The following is a 16,411-nucleotide window of genomic DNA, read 5'->3' on the forward strand; positions in this document are numbered from 1 at the left end:
ATATATAAATATATACATACACAATATTTGAAAGTTCATAGCGTCGAGCAACATAGGCATCTACTGAACAATTTTAGAGGAAATGTTTATCCTGAAAAATGTATATTCCAGAACTGTGCGAGCAAACTAAAGAAAGACACCATACGAAGTTATTCGCCAGCAACTAGCAAGCAGTCACAGCATAGTGTGGCTAGGCTAAATTAGCTAAGCTAGGAAGTATCTTCGTTTTTAATGACAACAGCAGCTAGAAAAGTACTCGAAGCAAGAGAACCGTGTGCATGAGAATGGTTTAAATTAGCTCGTCGTCTGGTTTATTGTGGAGCAAATAACGTATGTTGCTGCATCGGGAATGTCGACCCTTCATCTCCACGGAACCCCCCGCCTGTTGTAGCGACGAGCTAACTAACGTTATCCTTCAATTGAATGGACGTCGCAGTGGACGTGGTTTGATCAACAATGTGCGCTAATTGCTAAGCTAACTGCTCAGGTTTCGATGTTGATGGTCACGAGCTACTCGTCGGATGAAGAGGGTCGCACTCATTTAGCTTGGAAAACTACTGAAGAACGTCGTATTTAGATTGGATGACCATTAAGGCGCAACTTTAAATGGATAAAATTGCGAAATCTGGATGAAATAATGCCCTTTCCTGGCATATGAAGATGTCACAACCAATGGATATTCAAAAGTGAAATCGCAAATAATGGGAAATGTTTATTGGGTTAATATGGAGCTTAGAATAATTATACATCACATTTTTTTGGGCCGTTTTTATTTTGTTGCGGGATCATATGTCCTCATTTTAAAGGGGAGTGATGGCGCTTTTGACTGACGTCCTGAGCCCCAGGTAGTTCTCAGGCTTTCATTTAACGTTGCTGTACTGGAGTGGTGGGGTGGACGCCGCCCGGCTTGGCCCAGCAATTTCCTTAAAATGGAATAGGACTGGAAATGTATTTTTGATCTTTTACAGTTTTGTCTTTGAGACGTCAACTCAACAATATTGTCATGTCGCCCAGCTGTTGGCATATCAAGAAATTGTCTTCATTGAAATGATTTTTCTTGAGACTAAAACAATCATGACCATGAAGGAGAAGTTCCCGAAGCAACAATATGTGTGCTAATTGAAAGATAACCGAATCATGGACTGATGTCACTCACAGATGTCAACACAATACATTTTAAACACAAGTACTATTGTCTTTTAAAGAAAGTATAAGTTGTGATTTCATCATGTCTGATTTTGCTGAATTCGTACCCCCTCCCGAGTGCCCAGTTTTTGAACCGAGTTGGGAAGATTTTTCGGATCCACTAGGATTTATAAACAAGATTCGACCTATTGCAGAGAGAGCTGGCATCTGCAAAATTCGACCGCCCGAGGTAACCTCACTGTTTCTGCTTTTGGAATATAACACATTGCTTCCATTTTAAGATTTACTCCTGCATTGGTTTGTGCCCTTGTTGTCATCTATTTATGGTATTTTCGGCCTAGCCCACGCACATTTTTAGTCGAGTAGGTCAAAATGAGTAATTTCTTGTCTGTTTCTCAGTTTATTTGAACAATGATTTTGGATGTTTATATTTAGCCAAACAGTTCAAGTAAAGCCGTCATTTAAAACAGCGGCCTCTATTCCAGACTCCCGTCTGACTCTTTTTTTTTGGTGTGTTTTCTGGACAGATTGCAACTGTTACGTTCGGGATATCAAGTAACGTCCCACGAATTAGATGTCTAGATAAATTTTTTGAACTATTAACAATTTGATATACCAATTCCTCGTTGCTTTTCATTTGATGGCCTAGATTTCAAAGTCTTTGCTACATCATGACTACAATATGAGCAATATCCATGTATGTAGCTGTGAAGAGTAATATATATATATATATATATATATATATATATGTATATATCGTTTGGGGATAAGTCTGTGCCCATTTTAAAGCAATTAGACTACAGGGACTTCAATTATTATTTATGTCATATCCAGTATTCTGGTGTTGTTGGGTGGTTTTAAACATTTTAGAAATATATATATTTCTTTACATCCAATTTCCTGGGCTGACGCTTTCCCAATCTGTATCCACACATCCCTATATTATTTATGTAAAAAGGGGATTTGAATAGTATTATGTAATGTTTATTTTGACAAGTATTTTCTATTTTTGTTGCTTTTACTTACACATTACTTAGTTGTATGAAAATCTGAACCAAAGTTGTTAATTTGGTTTCCATTGTTCTCTTCTGTCTTTTAGGACTGGACACCTCCTTTTGCCTGCGACGTACGCAACTTCCGCTTCACTCCCAGAGTCCAGAGACTCAATGAATTGGAGGTAAGTATACTGTACCTAGTTACAACACTGTGAAGGCTATGTTGGAAATGCAGTTAGGTACCCTGTATGTAGTCGTTATAAGGTATAGGCCTAAATAGGCCGTCATTGTAAATAAGAATTTGTTCTTAACTGACTTGCCTAGTTAAATAAAAAGAAATAAAAATAGTTATTGCCTAAGTTAGTAGTCAAATAAGCTAGTTATTTGAATGAGTTTGTCAGTCATTCACTGATGTATGTATGTTATTTTATTATGTTTTGGTAGTCTATGAATAAACATGTTTTTTGGTGAGGTAACCTATATGATGGTGTGGCTTGACAGTGCAGTCCTTATGTGCATTGACTGCAGCTGCCGTCACATTTTGGGGGCAGCACTCTTGAATACAATGACTGAGTTAACCGCACTGGCCTGAATGGGTGGTAGGTCTACTTTAGGAAGGGTTTTTAGGGTCAGAAAAGTTGTAACTTAGCCTATATTAAGAGTTTAAAGGATATCAGTCACTGGCTTTTGTAGGCTGTCTTTACTTTGATTTCTCCAAGGCACCTCTTTATAGTCCTGTTTAGAGTTGAGCATGCCAGATTTTTCACTTGAATTGACTTTCATGTGTTTGTACCGTTCCCTCACCTCTCCCATTGCTTTCAGGCCCTCACTCGAGTCAAGCTCAACTTCCTGGATCAGATTGCCAAGTTCTGGGAGCTGCAGGGGTCCAGGCTGCGCTTCCCTCATGTGGAGAGGAAGATCCTCGATCTGTACCAGCTCAGCAAGGTAAGACCGGAGTCAGACCATTCACCTGAACAGTATACTGTTTTTAGAAACATGTGGTGTGTTTGTATAAGTATGCTATGATTTATTTATATCTTAGGCGTAAGTAGCGTTTGTTTTGGATTTTGTTTTAGGACAGCAGAGGTGCTAAGTGCTGGTGTACATTTGAATGTCTCCTTAGTATTCTGAAAATATGCTTTTTGTGTGTGAGTCAACCATAACCATCTCACTAAAAAACATTGTATTTCAGATTGTCTCCTCCGAGGGAGGCTTTGAGACAGTGTGTAAGGAGAAGAGATGGTCCAAGGTGGGGAGCAGGATGGGTTTCCCCCCAGGGAAAGGTATGGGCTCTCTGCTGCGGTCCCACTTCGAGAGGATCCTCTACCCCTATGAGCTCTTCCAGTCTGGAGCCACGCTCACTGTAAGTGCTATTGGTTGACACATGCACACAAGAACATGTAGGCTCTGGAGTGAGAAATGTTTTTGTGATGTCAATAGAGGTAGTAAATTGCATCAGCCCTCTATTGGCAAATGTTAGGTGTGGATCATCATAGGTTTGTGCTATGTATTCACACTTCTACATTCTTACAACTCATGTCAATACCCTGTCATGTAGTACTTTCCTTTTGTGCTTTGCCTTGCTACATTCACATTTGTAACAGTGTTCTGTACAGAGGAGGCTGGTGGGAAGAGCTATAGGAGGACGGGCTCATTGTAATGGCTAGGACAGAATCAATCCAGCCATTACAATGAGCCCATCCTCCTATAGCTCCTCTCACCAGCCTCTTCTGATTCTGTATCACAACATGTAAGGGATAATTAATGAGGGGCTATGCGTTCTATGGAAAATAATGAACTACATGGAAGGTGTGTTCCACAACGTGCTAGTGGAATGGAACTAACCTTCCGCGGAGTTGCATGGTTATAATTTAACACCTTTACTGCTTTAATAGCTAGCACATTTACTAGATAGCTACAGTAGTTGCCTTGGTAACCAAACAGACTTGCTGGTTTAGCTAACCAAACCATCTGTCCTAGCTTGCTATTATGAAAATATGTTTTTAGTTCGAATTTTGCTTTCAAAAGCAGCTCAAACACAGAAGATGTAAGAATGAACTATAGCCATTGAATGCTACCGTGCAGATATACCGTGCGTTATAGGGAATTATACAACGGGTGGGTCTAATGCTGATTGATTAAATGCTCGTTCCAGCCGGTGTCTATTCCACAAGTTACCACTGGTTACCATTCATTTCTTTTAGACTAACATTTAGTTTTCAACAGTGGAGATTAGTATAAACCTTGCTGTCTGTCTCTCTGACATTTGCAACATTGTTTCAATATTAAAATTCGATCTCCAGCTGTCTATAGTAATTAACTTGTAGGAGTCAAGACGAGACGGACAGGCAGGTAGCATTTCTTAGTCAGTCGACATCTTGAATCGGCTGGGATAAATTTTGTGGATATATACAAAGAAATGCCAATAGGTAAAACGAAGTGCCGCTACTTTGCAGTCTTTACAGTGTAAGAATATTCAAAGATAAATACACAATGCAGAGGACTAAAGGACGACTATGTTTAACACATTACACATAGGCCTATTGTAGTTGTGGGAGAAATTTCAGAACAGGACTCAAAGCTATATGTGGCAAGTTCTCATTGGTCCGAATTGTCTATACATTGAGCCTGAAAATAGATATTTGGCTATTGGCCCAATTTTACTGCAAGGATTTCTAATTGGTCAACCACAGGCTAGGTTTGGGTTATAAACTACATCCTGTCTCTTTGTTCAGTTGAGAAAACACTGAGGACAGGGAAGAATGAACATCTACCATCTACTTTCCAGCATAACAACTATGATTTGTTCTCTTTGAATAAATATATTTTTCTCCCCCTGATTTGCTTTGGGGTCTGTTATTGAAGAATAACACCAACTGCTAACAGCCTCAGTGTTTGAAGTGATTGTGTTAGCTATCTTTTTGGCTAGCTCCTCAACAGTGTCCTGACGGGAGAGCAAATTTTTTTGCCTGGCGAAATCGCGCCTCATTAGCTCATTGTTATGGATGTATCCAAATAAATGTCACCAGAAAACAGCTTATGCAAATGTAGCTACTGTTGTTTTTGACGTGAGCTCTGTTCCATAGCTTTTCTACAGACAAAGGAATTCTCCGGTTGGAACATTATTGAAGTTTTATGTTAAAAACATCCTAAAGATTGATTTTATACTTAATTTGACATGTTTCTACGGACTGTAATATGACTTTTCGTCTGAACTTTTGCCTGGACCTGCCCGCGTGTCGTGAGTTTAGATTGTGTACTGAACGGGCGAACAAAAAGGAGGAATTTGGACATAAATTATGGACTTTATGGAACAAATCAAACATTTATTGTGGAACTGGGATTCCTGGGAGGGCATTCTGACGAAGATCATCAAAGGTAAGTGAATATTTATAATGCTATTTCTGACTTATGTTGACTCCAACATGGCGGATATCTTCTTGGGTTGTGTTGGTCTCTGAGCGCCGTACTCAGATTATTGCATGGTTAGCTTTTTCCGTAAATTTAAAAAAAAATCTGACACAGCGGTTGCATTAAGGAGAAGTATATCTTTAAATCTGTGAATAACACTTGTATATTTTATTCATGTTTATTTTGAGTATTTCTGTGATTTGATGTGGCTCTGTGCAAATTCACGGGATGTTTTGGAGGCAAAGCCAAATGTTAACTGATGTTTTTGGATATAAATATGAACCTCATCGAACAAAACATACATGTATTGAGTAACATGTTGTCCTGGGAGTGTCATCTGATGAAGAATATCAAAGGTTAGTGATGAATTTTATCAATATTTCTGCTTTTTGTGATGCCTCTCTTTGGTTGGAAAATTGCTGTATGCTTTCTGTGACTAGTTGCTGACCTAACATAATGATATGTTCTGCTTTCGCCGAAAAGCTTTTTTGAAATCGGACACAGTGGTTGGATTAATGAGAATTGTATCTTTAAAATGGTGTCTAATACTTGTATGTTTGAGAATTTAATTATGAGATTTCTGTTGATTGAATTTGGCTCCCTGCAATTTCATTGGCTGTTGGCGAGGGGTTCCGCTAGCGGAACCTCAGTCCTAGACATGTTAATGAGTTAACGTTTCTCGAATGAACTCAAGAATATATCAGAATATATTGTTATCCATGAATTATTATTACCTCATCAGTCTCATTCTGAACGTTGTTGACTTCAAATCTGCACGAACCCTAGTCTAAATGTGATTCAGCGATACACAAATTGGCTTAATTATTTATTTACTAATTTAATCACACAGAATTACATATAATCTATCGTGTGTGTGTGTTTATGTTGATTACTCACATAATGCAATAAAGTCCCTAGTGGACTTATGACAGCTTGTTACACAATGAAAGGGATGGGGAAAGAAAGAGCGGGAGAGACGAAGAGAACCCATTATACATACATGTGGAAAATACGCTCATTGTAATTATGGATATTTAGCACCCTAACAACCACTAATTTGAAAATAATTGCAATGTATGTCTTTGTCGTCTCTCTCTCTCGAAAGTGCCCTGTCCCATCTATTGGGAGTCGTTCGACATCAAAGGTACACAATGGTTGTCTGCTGAGATCTTCCTTGTGTCTTTGGTCAAAGTTCTAGACTCCTTTACATTATCCAGCTGCAGACTGAGAATGTTTGGTATAGTCTTCATCTTTCTTCACTTGTCGAGTTTCAGAGGGTCTGACCATTTTCTGGTCTGGTAGAGTAACCATTCTTGACGTCCGGCTCAACACCGTCTGCCTGCTTGGTCTATATTTAAATTGCAACCATTTCAACGTGTAGCCACCACTGCACGTTTTCTGGTCTCAATGCTTGATTATTCAGGGATCACTTTCCACACCGGCAGCAACTCGGCATGTTAATTCTTTAGGAGTCCTTTATAAGCACTCTGGCAAAAGGGGCGTTCCATCCTTTTGGCGTAATATCTGTACTCACGTGGGCATGGTTACTGACTGGAAAATTGTTTTTCAAATAAAGTTATCTCATTTCGAAAGCTGAAATCACATTTCGTCTTCTCACAAATTGTTTCATATTTAATCATATAAGTTATACAACATTTAGATTTAACTCTGACAAACATTGTGGAAGCTCTTAAAGTTACAATGTTTCCGTTTATAACGTCTTTAATCTCACAAAACAAATGATCTAACGTGGTTGTTCTTTTAACCTTTCTAGGGTAGGTGGGATGGTAGTGTCTCACCTGGCCAACATCCAGTGCAATTGCAGCACGCGAAATTCAAAAATTCTAATATTTAACTTCTCTAGGATAGGGGGCAGCATTTTCACGTTTGGATGAAAAGCATACCCAAATTCAACTGCCAGCTACACATCCCCAGAAGATAAGATATGCATATTGTTAGTAGATTTGGATAGAAAACACTCTGAAGTTTATAAAACTGTTTGAATCATGTCTGTGAGTATAACAGAACTTATTTAGCAGGCGAAACCCCGAGGACAAACCATTCAGATTTAATTTGAGGTCACTCTCTTTTCAATACATTTTCATTGGGAATACAGATTTCTAATTGACCTTTTTGCAGTTCCTACCGCTTCCACTGGATGTCAACAGTCTTCAGAAATTAGTTGAGGGGTTTTCCTTTGTGTAATGAAGAAGTACGGCCATTTTGAATCAGGGTCACTTGTTGTGTACTGTTTGTTAGAGGCGCATGACCAGGAAGCTAGCTACAGCTTGTTTTAATCCTGTATTGAACACAGATCATCTCGTCTTCAATTTCATCGATTATTTATGTAAAAAAATACCTAAAGTTGTATTACAAAAGTAGTTTGAAATGTTTTGGCAAAGTTTACAGGTAACTTTTGAGAGATCTTGTAGTCACGTTTCACAAGTTGGAACCGGTGTTTTTCTGGATCAAACGCGCCAAATAAATGGACATTTTGGATATACACTGCTCAAAAAAATAAAGGGAACACTAAAATAACACATCCTAGATCTGAATGAATGAAATATTCTTATTAAATACTTTTTTCTTTACATAGTTGAATGTGCTGACAACAAAATCACACAAATTATCAATGGAAATCAAATTTATCAACCCATGGAGGTCTGGATTTGGAGTCACACTCAAAATTAAAGTGGAAAACCACACTACAGGCTGATCCAACTTTGATGTAATGTCCTTAAAGGTCAAAAAGTCAAAATGAGGCTCAGTAGTGTGTGTGGCCTCCACGTGCCTGTATGACCTCCCTACAACGCCGGGCATGCTCCTGATGAGGTGGCGGATGGTCTCCTGAGGCATCTCCTCCCAGACCTGGACTAAAGCATCCGCCAACTCCTGGACAGTCTGTGGTGCAACGTGGCGTTGGTGGATGGAGCGAGACATGATGTCCCAGATGTGCTCAATTGGATTCAGGTCTGGGGAACGGGGCGGGCCAGTCCATAGCATCAATGCCTTCCTCTTGCAGGAACTGCTGACACACTCCAGCCACATGAGGTCTAGCATTGTCTTGCATTAGGAGGAACCCAGGGCCAACCGCACCAGCATATGGTCACAAGGGGTCTGAGGATCTCATCTCGGTACCTAATGGCAGTCAGGCTACCTCTGGCGAGCACATGGAGGGCTGTGCGGCCCCCCAAAGAAATGCCACCCCACACCATGACTGACCCACCACCAAACCGGTCATGCTGGAGGATGTTGCAGGCAGCTGAACGTTCTCCACGGCGTCTCCAGACTCTGTCACGTCTGTCACGTGCTCAGTGTGAACCTGCTTTCATCTGTGAAGAGCACAGGGCGCCAGTGGCAAATTTGCCAATCTTGGTGTTCTCTGGCAAATGCCAAACGTCCTGCACGGTGTTGGGCTGTAAGCACAACCCCCACCTGTGGATGTCGGGTCCGCATACCACCCTCATGGAGTCTGTTTCTGACCGTTTGAGCAGACACATGCTCATTTGTGGCCTGCTGGAGGTCATTTTGCAGGACTCTGGCAGTGCTCCTCCTTGCACAAAGGCGGAGGTAGCGGTCCTGCTGCTGGGTTGTTGCCCTCCTCCACGTCTCCTGATGTACTGGCCTGTCTCCTGGTAGCGCCTCCATGCTCTGGACACTACGCTGACGGACACAGCAAACCTTCTTGCCACAGCTCGCATTGATGTGCCATCCTGGATGAGCTGCACTACCTGAGCCACTTGTGTGGGTTGTAGACTCCGTCTCATGCTACCACTAGAGTGAAAGCACCGCCAGCATTCAAAAGTGACCAAAACATCAGCCAAGAAGCATAGGAACTGAGAAGTGGTCTGTGGTCACCACCTGCAAAACCACTCCTTTAGTGTCTTGCTAATTGCCTATAATTTCCACCTGTTGTCTATTCCATTTGCACAACAGCATGTGAAATTTATTTTCAATCAGTGTTGCTTCCTAAGTGGACAGTTTGATTTCACAGAAGTGTGATTGACTTGGAGTTACATTGTGTTGTTTAAGTGTTCCCTTTATTTTTTTGAGCAGTGTATATCGACGGAATTAATTGAACAAAAGGACCATTTGTGATGTTTATGGGACATATTGGAGTGCCAACAACAGAAGCTCGTCAAAGGTAAGGCATGCATTATATTTTTATTTCTGTGTTTTGTGTCGCGCCTGCAGGGTTGAAATATGCTTCTCTCTCTGTTTACTATGGTGCTATCCTCAGATAATAGCATCGTTTGCTTTTGCCGAAAAGCCTATTTGAAATCTGACAGTTTGGCTGGATTCACAACCAGTGTAGCTTTAATGAAAGTTTGATTTTTATAGTAATTTATTTGAATATGGCGCTCTGCATTTTCTCTGGCTTTTGGCCAAGTGAGACAGTAGCGTCCCGCCTAAACTGAGATTTTTGGATATAAATGTGAACTTTACCGAACAAAACATACATGTATTGTGTAACATGAAGTCCTATGAGTGTCATCTGATGAAGATCATCAAAGGTTAGTGATTAATTTGATCACTTTCTGCTTTTTGTTACTCCTCTCTTTGGCTGGAAAAATGGCTGTGTTTTTCTGTGGCTATGTACTGACCTAACATAATCGTTTGGTGTACTTTCACCGTAAATCCTTTTTGAAATCAGACATGTTGGCTGGATTCACAACAAGTGGAGCTTTAATTTGGTAGCTTTCATGTGTGATTTAATGAAAGTTTGATTTTTATAGTAATATATTTGAATTTGGCGCTCTGCGTTTTTGCTGGCTTTTGGCCAAGTGGGACGTTAGCGTCCCAAATATCCCAGAGAAGTTAACATTCTTGAAAATAATAAAGATTAACTTTTTGTTAATTCAGCCGCTGTGTCAGATTTCAAAAAGGCTTTACGGCGAATGCAAACCATGCGATTATGTGAGGACAGAGCCTCGCATACAAACACATGAAAATCATATTTCAACCAGGCAGGTGCGACACAAAAGTCAGAAATAGCGATATAAAAAATGCCTTACCTTTGATCTTCTTCTGTTGGCACTCCAAAATGTCCCAGAAACATCACAAATGGTCCTTTTGTTCGATAATGTCCTTCTTTGTGTCCATATGAACTCAGTTTAGCTGGCGCACTTTTAAGTCAATAATCCACCCATTTTCCCTCCTTCTAAATGCATACAAAATGAATCCCAAACATTAATAATAAACTTTTCCAAACAAGTCAAACAATGTTTATAATGAATCCTTAGGTATCCTAATACGCAAATAAACAATAAAAATTAAGACTTAGAATCGTTATTGTCTTTACCAGAGAAAAATACCAGAGGACGCGCTTTCTTCCACGCACTTAGAAACACTTCAGCCAAAATGGGAGCCACCTAGAAAAACTACAATTTCTGGGTCACTTTTCCAAAACCCAGCCTGAAACTCTTCCTAAAGACTTGACATCTAGTGGAAGCCCTGGGAACTGCAATCTGGGAGGACTTGGCCTTATAATTAAAGTAATAGCCATTGAAAAAAGTGGTAAGATGAATTTTCTTTTTGAGGGGGTGGTTTGTCCTCGGGGTTTCGCCTGCCATATCAGTTCTGTTATACTCACAGACATTACTTTAACAGTTTTAGAAACTTTAAAGTGTTTTCCATCCAAATCTACAAATGATGTGCATTTCCTAGCTTCTGGGCCTGAGTAACAGGCAGTTTACTTTGGGCACACTTTTCATCCGGACGTCAAAATTCTGCCCCCTACCCCAGAGGTTAATTTTCCAACCAGAGGGGGAGAAAAAATTCTAGACCACCGTTACTCCACACACAGAGATGCTTACAAAGCTCTCCATTTGGCAATCTGACCATAATTTTATCCTCCTGCTTACAAGCAAAAACTAAAGCAGGAAGTACGAGTGACTCGGTCAATAAATAAAAAAAGGTGGTCAGATGAAGCAGATGCTAAGCTACAGGACTGTTTTGCTAGCACAGACTGGAATGAGTTCCGGGATTCTTCCGATGGCATTGAGGAGTACACCACATCAGTCACTGGCTTTATCAATAAGTGCATTGAGGACGTCGTCCCCACCGTGACTGTACGTACCCCAACCAGAAGCCATGGATTACAGGCAACATCTGCACTGAGCTGCCGCTTTCAAGGAATGGGACTCTAACCCGGAAGCTTATAAGAAATCCTGCTATGCCCTTCGATGAACAGGCAAAGCGTCAATACAGGACTAAGATCAAATCGTACTACACCGGCTCCGACACTCGTCGGATGTGGCAGGGCTTGCAAACTTAGACTACAAAGGGAAGCACAGCCAAGAGCTGCCCAATGATATGAGCCTACCAGATTAGATAAATTACTTATATGCTCGCTTTGAGGTAAGTTACACTGAAATTTGCATGAGAGAATCAGCTGTTCCGACGATTGTGTGATCTCACTCCATAGCCGATGTAAGACCTTTATACAGGTCAACTTTCACAAGGCCGCAGGGCCAGACGAATTACCAGGACGTGTAGCTTGAGCATGCGCTGACCGACTGGCAAGTGTGTTCACTGACATTTTCATCCCTTCCCTGTCTGAGTCTAATACCAACATGTTTCAAGCAGACCACCATAGTCCCTGTGCCCAAGAACACGAAGGTAACCTGCCTAAATGAATACCAACCTGCAGCACTCACATCTTTAGCCATGAAGTGCTTTGAAAGGCTGGTCATGGCTCACAACACCATTATCCCAGAAACCCTAGACCCACCCCAATTTGCATAATGCCCAAACAGATGCACAGATGATGCAATCTCTAATGCACTCCACACTGCCCTTTCACACCTGTACAAAAGGAACACCTATGTGAGAATGCTATTCATTGACTACATCTCAGTGCCCTCGAAGCTCATCACTAAGCTAAATACCCTTGGACTAAACACCTCCCTCTGCAACTGGACTTCCTCGAGGGCTGCCCCCAGGTGGTAAGGGTAGGAAACAACACATCCGTCACGCTGATCATCAACACGGGGGGGCCCTCAGGGGTTTGTGCTCAGTCCCCTCCTGTACTCCCTGTTCACTCATGACTGTATGGCCAGGCATGACTCCAACACCATTAAGTTTGCTGATGATACAACAGTGGTAGGCCTGATCACCAACAAACGACGACACCTTGTGGTGCCAGGACAGCAACCTCTCCCTCAACATGATAAAGACAAAGGACATGATTGTGGACTACAGGAAAAGGAGGACCGAGCAGCTTCAAGTTCCTTAGCATCCACATCACCAACAAACTAACATGGCCCAAGCACACCAAGACAGTCGTGAAAAGGGCACGACAAAACCTATTCCCCCTCAGGAGACTGAAAAGATTTGGCATGGGTCCTCAGATCCTCAAAAGGTTCTACAGCTGCACCATCGAGAACATCCTGACTGGTTTCATCACTGCATGGTATTGCAACTGCTTGTCCTCCGACCGCAAGGCACTACAGAGGGTGGTGCGAACGGCCCAGTACATCACTGGGGCCAAGCTTCCTGCCATCCCGGACCTATATACCCTATTCGGCGCATGTGACAAATACAATTTGATTTGAAATGTTACTACTCCCTGCTCTATTCAACCACTTTCCAAGAATCTATCAACCAACACCTTACATCTGCCACAGTAACACCTACCTTACCACCACGTTGTTTTGAAGTGGGTAAGTAGGCCTTCCTCTGTTGCTGATTTTTAACTCTGCTCCCTACCCTCTCTCTCCCCCTCAGGGTATCCACCATCTGTACGAGGAGGGAGATGACGGAGAGGTGCAGGACGAGGGCATGGGGGAAGAGGAGGAGGAGGAGGAGGAGGATGAAGAGAGGGACAGCCTGAGTGACGGGACTCAGAACAAGGACTGCCCGCTCACTGAGCGACGCTCCCGCCGCCTGAAGTCCGAGGTCGGTGATGAGGTGATCACTGGAGACTGTTTTTGTTTTTATAATTTATTTTATCAGTTTTCATTTTGATTTCACATGGTGATTTACAAAAAATTATCTGCATTTTTACTCTTTTTTTTTTTGCCTAACTTTGTGGACTTAATGCACTGGAAATGCAATTGATGGAGATAGATTCTCATTAGTAAGAGGGCCTTTGCAGCCTGTTTGCTGGCTCTGGATGCATTAGCTACATTCTCAATAGACAGAGAGCCTTAGCCTTGCGTGTACTGTGTCTGCCCATAACATCAACAGAGACCTTTCTTCTTGGCAAATCTGCTCATCTTCCTGTGGAGGTCATTTTTTTCATGGGGTCACATGGTTACTGTAATGGCATTATCTTTTCCTCTTGTGTAATTCAGAACAGCCTATTTCTTATCACAAGTGCTGTAGAAAGTTAGGTTGGGGGTTGTACTTATATATGCTGCTAACTGTGGCGCATTTGACCAGCAGCATTTTAAAACTTCTTAGGGATGCTCCCCTTTTTATTCAAATTTTCGCCTATAATGCCATACCCAAATCTAACTGCCTGTAGCTTGGGCCCTGAAGCAAGGATATGCATATTCTTGGTACCATTTGAAAGGAAACACTTTGAAGTTTGTGGAAATGTGAATTGAATGTAGGAGAATATAACAATAGATCTGGTAGAAGAAAATACAAAGAAAAAAACAACTTTTTTTCTCCCCTACCATCTTTGAAATGCAACAGAAAGGTCCCACGTCTAGCCATCACTCTGGTTGTAAATCCGATGGTGTCCACAAGATGGCAGCAGTGTATGTGCAACGTTTCAGACGGATAACTTGAAGTATGAGCAAACTACATGACATTTAGTGTGAAGTCACCCAGGTACATTTGGGCAAATCGTGAAGGAGACATTTACATTCATATAAAAATTTTCTGCAAGAATATCGTCAAATCTGTATACTTGGACGCTGATTTAGCTTTTCCAGTATTAGTAGCCATGTTATAGGCTCCACATTTGCAAAACAACCAGTTTTCATAACTCCATATTCTTATTTTTGTCCAAATAGAAAAGACTGGCTGTCGCACAAGGTTAGCAGCTACATTTTGCGACAGATACGGGGTTCTGCTCATTGGCTAGCTTTGTTTGACCCTGATTGGTGCTTATTTGACAGAGTTACAGTCGATCAAGTGAAGACCGCCCGCGTCATCGGCGTGCCATGAAGGTGTCGCTCTCTGACCAAACTTAGTGTCCTATAGGATATACTACACCCCTAATGATATAGTGAAGTCTGGTTACGTTCTAGGATCTCTGAGGAATACATACGAACGTGATTTGACTGGTTGAAACAACGTTTAGGGTTAGATTTCACAGATTTGCACTTTGAACGAGTGGAAATACAAAATCGATCGTACATGCTATATGGACCTTTTTAGGATATGAAAAATGATTTTATCTAACAAAACGACACTTCATGTTATTTCTGGGACCCTTTGGATGATACATTCTGAAATCTTTCTCTGATTTAAGTACACGTTTCACCTTCAGAGGTGAATTTATCAAACCTATCGCAGTGAAAAAATTAGTTTTGTTGTTAGGAGCGCTCAAACAATAGCATGGCATTTTTTCGCAGTAATAGCTACTTCAAATTGGACAGTGCAGTTATATTAACACAAATTTGAGCATTCAGCCCATATAAGACACTTATATGTACCGACATTTATTGTTTCTCTAAAATCTGCAATGGTGACACAAGGGGCTGCATGATTTACAAATTTCGACGGACATTTGAGAAATTTACCGGACCCATATGTAATGGGTGCGTAACCTGATTAGGACGTTCACCCACGGTGCTCAGAATGACAGAAATCACGTTTGGATTGTTGTACTTCATATTAACGGAACATGAAAGTCTAGGATGCAACAATGTGCGGTCCTTCTTGCCGAATTCTGATGTGCACTTTGAAGATGTTAGAATAACTATCCACATTTACTTTTCCTCTGCCAACAAGACGAGTAACGAATAGCAAAATTACTAGCCTATTTCTTTCTCGACAAGATGACCAATAGAATAGGTAAACTTTTCTCCTATGGGGGATAGCAGCAATCTGCTATCCCGCATAGAAGAAAAGTTTACTTATTTTATTGATCAGCTTGTCGAGAGAGAAATAGCTTATTTCCAATCTGACTTTGGGTCAGATGTGGGATGATCGAACCAGTTGGTCTAGGCTACATAGGAAACTTTAAAAAGCAATTGGTCTGATGCAACAGGTCAGAAAATGTTGCACAAGGCAGATGACTCTGTACGAATGTTCGTTCAATAGTTAATGCAATTGGCGAGAAAACACTGCTGTCAAAAGTGCACATGTGAGTGGTTTCATGTAACAGAGATGAAAATATCCATTAGAAAGAGGGAAGATCTAATATGCAAAAACTATCTTGGGATGCTATTGTGACTACTATTGTGCCTTTGGCTACTGGACAATGAAAGAAAGTTGATTATAAAATAATTGCCTTCATGGATATGGTCAAATTTTTGGCTAGGCTACTTTGAAGCATGGTAAGACATGCCTCGTATTAAAACATTCAGGTTTCAAACAATTAAGTATATTTTTTCAAAATGTATACTGCCTCCAGCTTATTGCAAAGTTGTGTGTGACACGCTGATGAAACCTGCCTTCCATTGCCTATGCATTTGCTGTTTGAGATGCTGTAGCAGCAGCTCTCGTACCCTCTTGACAGATTTTCCGCTCAAAGGCTCTATCTACTAGAGGTTGACCGATTATGATTTTTCAACGATACCGATTATTGGAGGACCCAAAAAAGCCGATAACGATTAATCGGACGATTTTTATATATATATTTGTAATAATGACAATTACAACAATACTGAATGAACACTTATTTTAACTTAATATAATACATCAATAAAATCAATTTAGTCTCAAATAAATAATGAAAC

The 16,411-nt window shown here is 41.0% G+C and overlaps 1 protein-coding gene and 1 long non-coding RNA gene across 10 annotated transcripts in view; one reads left to right on the top strand and one right to left on the bottom strand.

The window, feature by feature from the left end:
* LOC139534105 (uncharacterized) overlaps positions 1–16,411 on the bottom strand; it is a 982,995-nt gene that overhangs the window by 546,322 nt on the left and 420,262 nt on the right. The gene's annotated exons all lie outside the window — the stretch shown is intronic.
* The window catches only part of LOC139534103 (lysine-specific demethylase 5A-like), a 66,762-nt gene that overhangs the window by 46 nt on the left and 50,305 nt on the right, over positions 1–16,411 (top strand). For 3 of the 9 annotated variants that reach the window (XM_071332856.1, XM_071332861.1, XM_071332857.1), the window contains exons 1-5: positions 2–1,375; positions 2,246–2,323; positions 2,964–3,086; positions 3,334–3,504; positions 13,281–13,463. In XM_071332856.1, the coding sequence (XP_071188957.1) occupies positions 1,229–1,375; positions 2,246–2,323; positions 2,964–3,086; positions 3,334–3,504; positions 13,281–13,463 (702 nt within the window). In that variant the 5' untranslated portion in view covers positions 2–1,228. Of the gene's footprint in view, position 1; positions 1,376–2,245; positions 2,324–2,963; positions 3,087–3,333; positions 3,505–13,280; positions 13,464–16,411 lie in introns of those variants that run through there. The other 6 variants (XM_071332858.1, XM_071332859.1, XM_071332865.1 and 3 more) reach the window with 3 other exon arrangements.

The sequence above is a fragment of the Salvelinus alpinus genome, chromosome 11, assembly GCF_045679555.1.
Source record: "Salvelinus alpinus chromosome 11, SLU_Salpinus.1, whole genome shotgun sequence".
Taxonomy (NCBI): domain Eukaryota; kingdom Metazoa; phylum Chordata; class Actinopteri; order Salmoniformes; family Salmonidae; genus Salvelinus; species Salvelinus alpinus.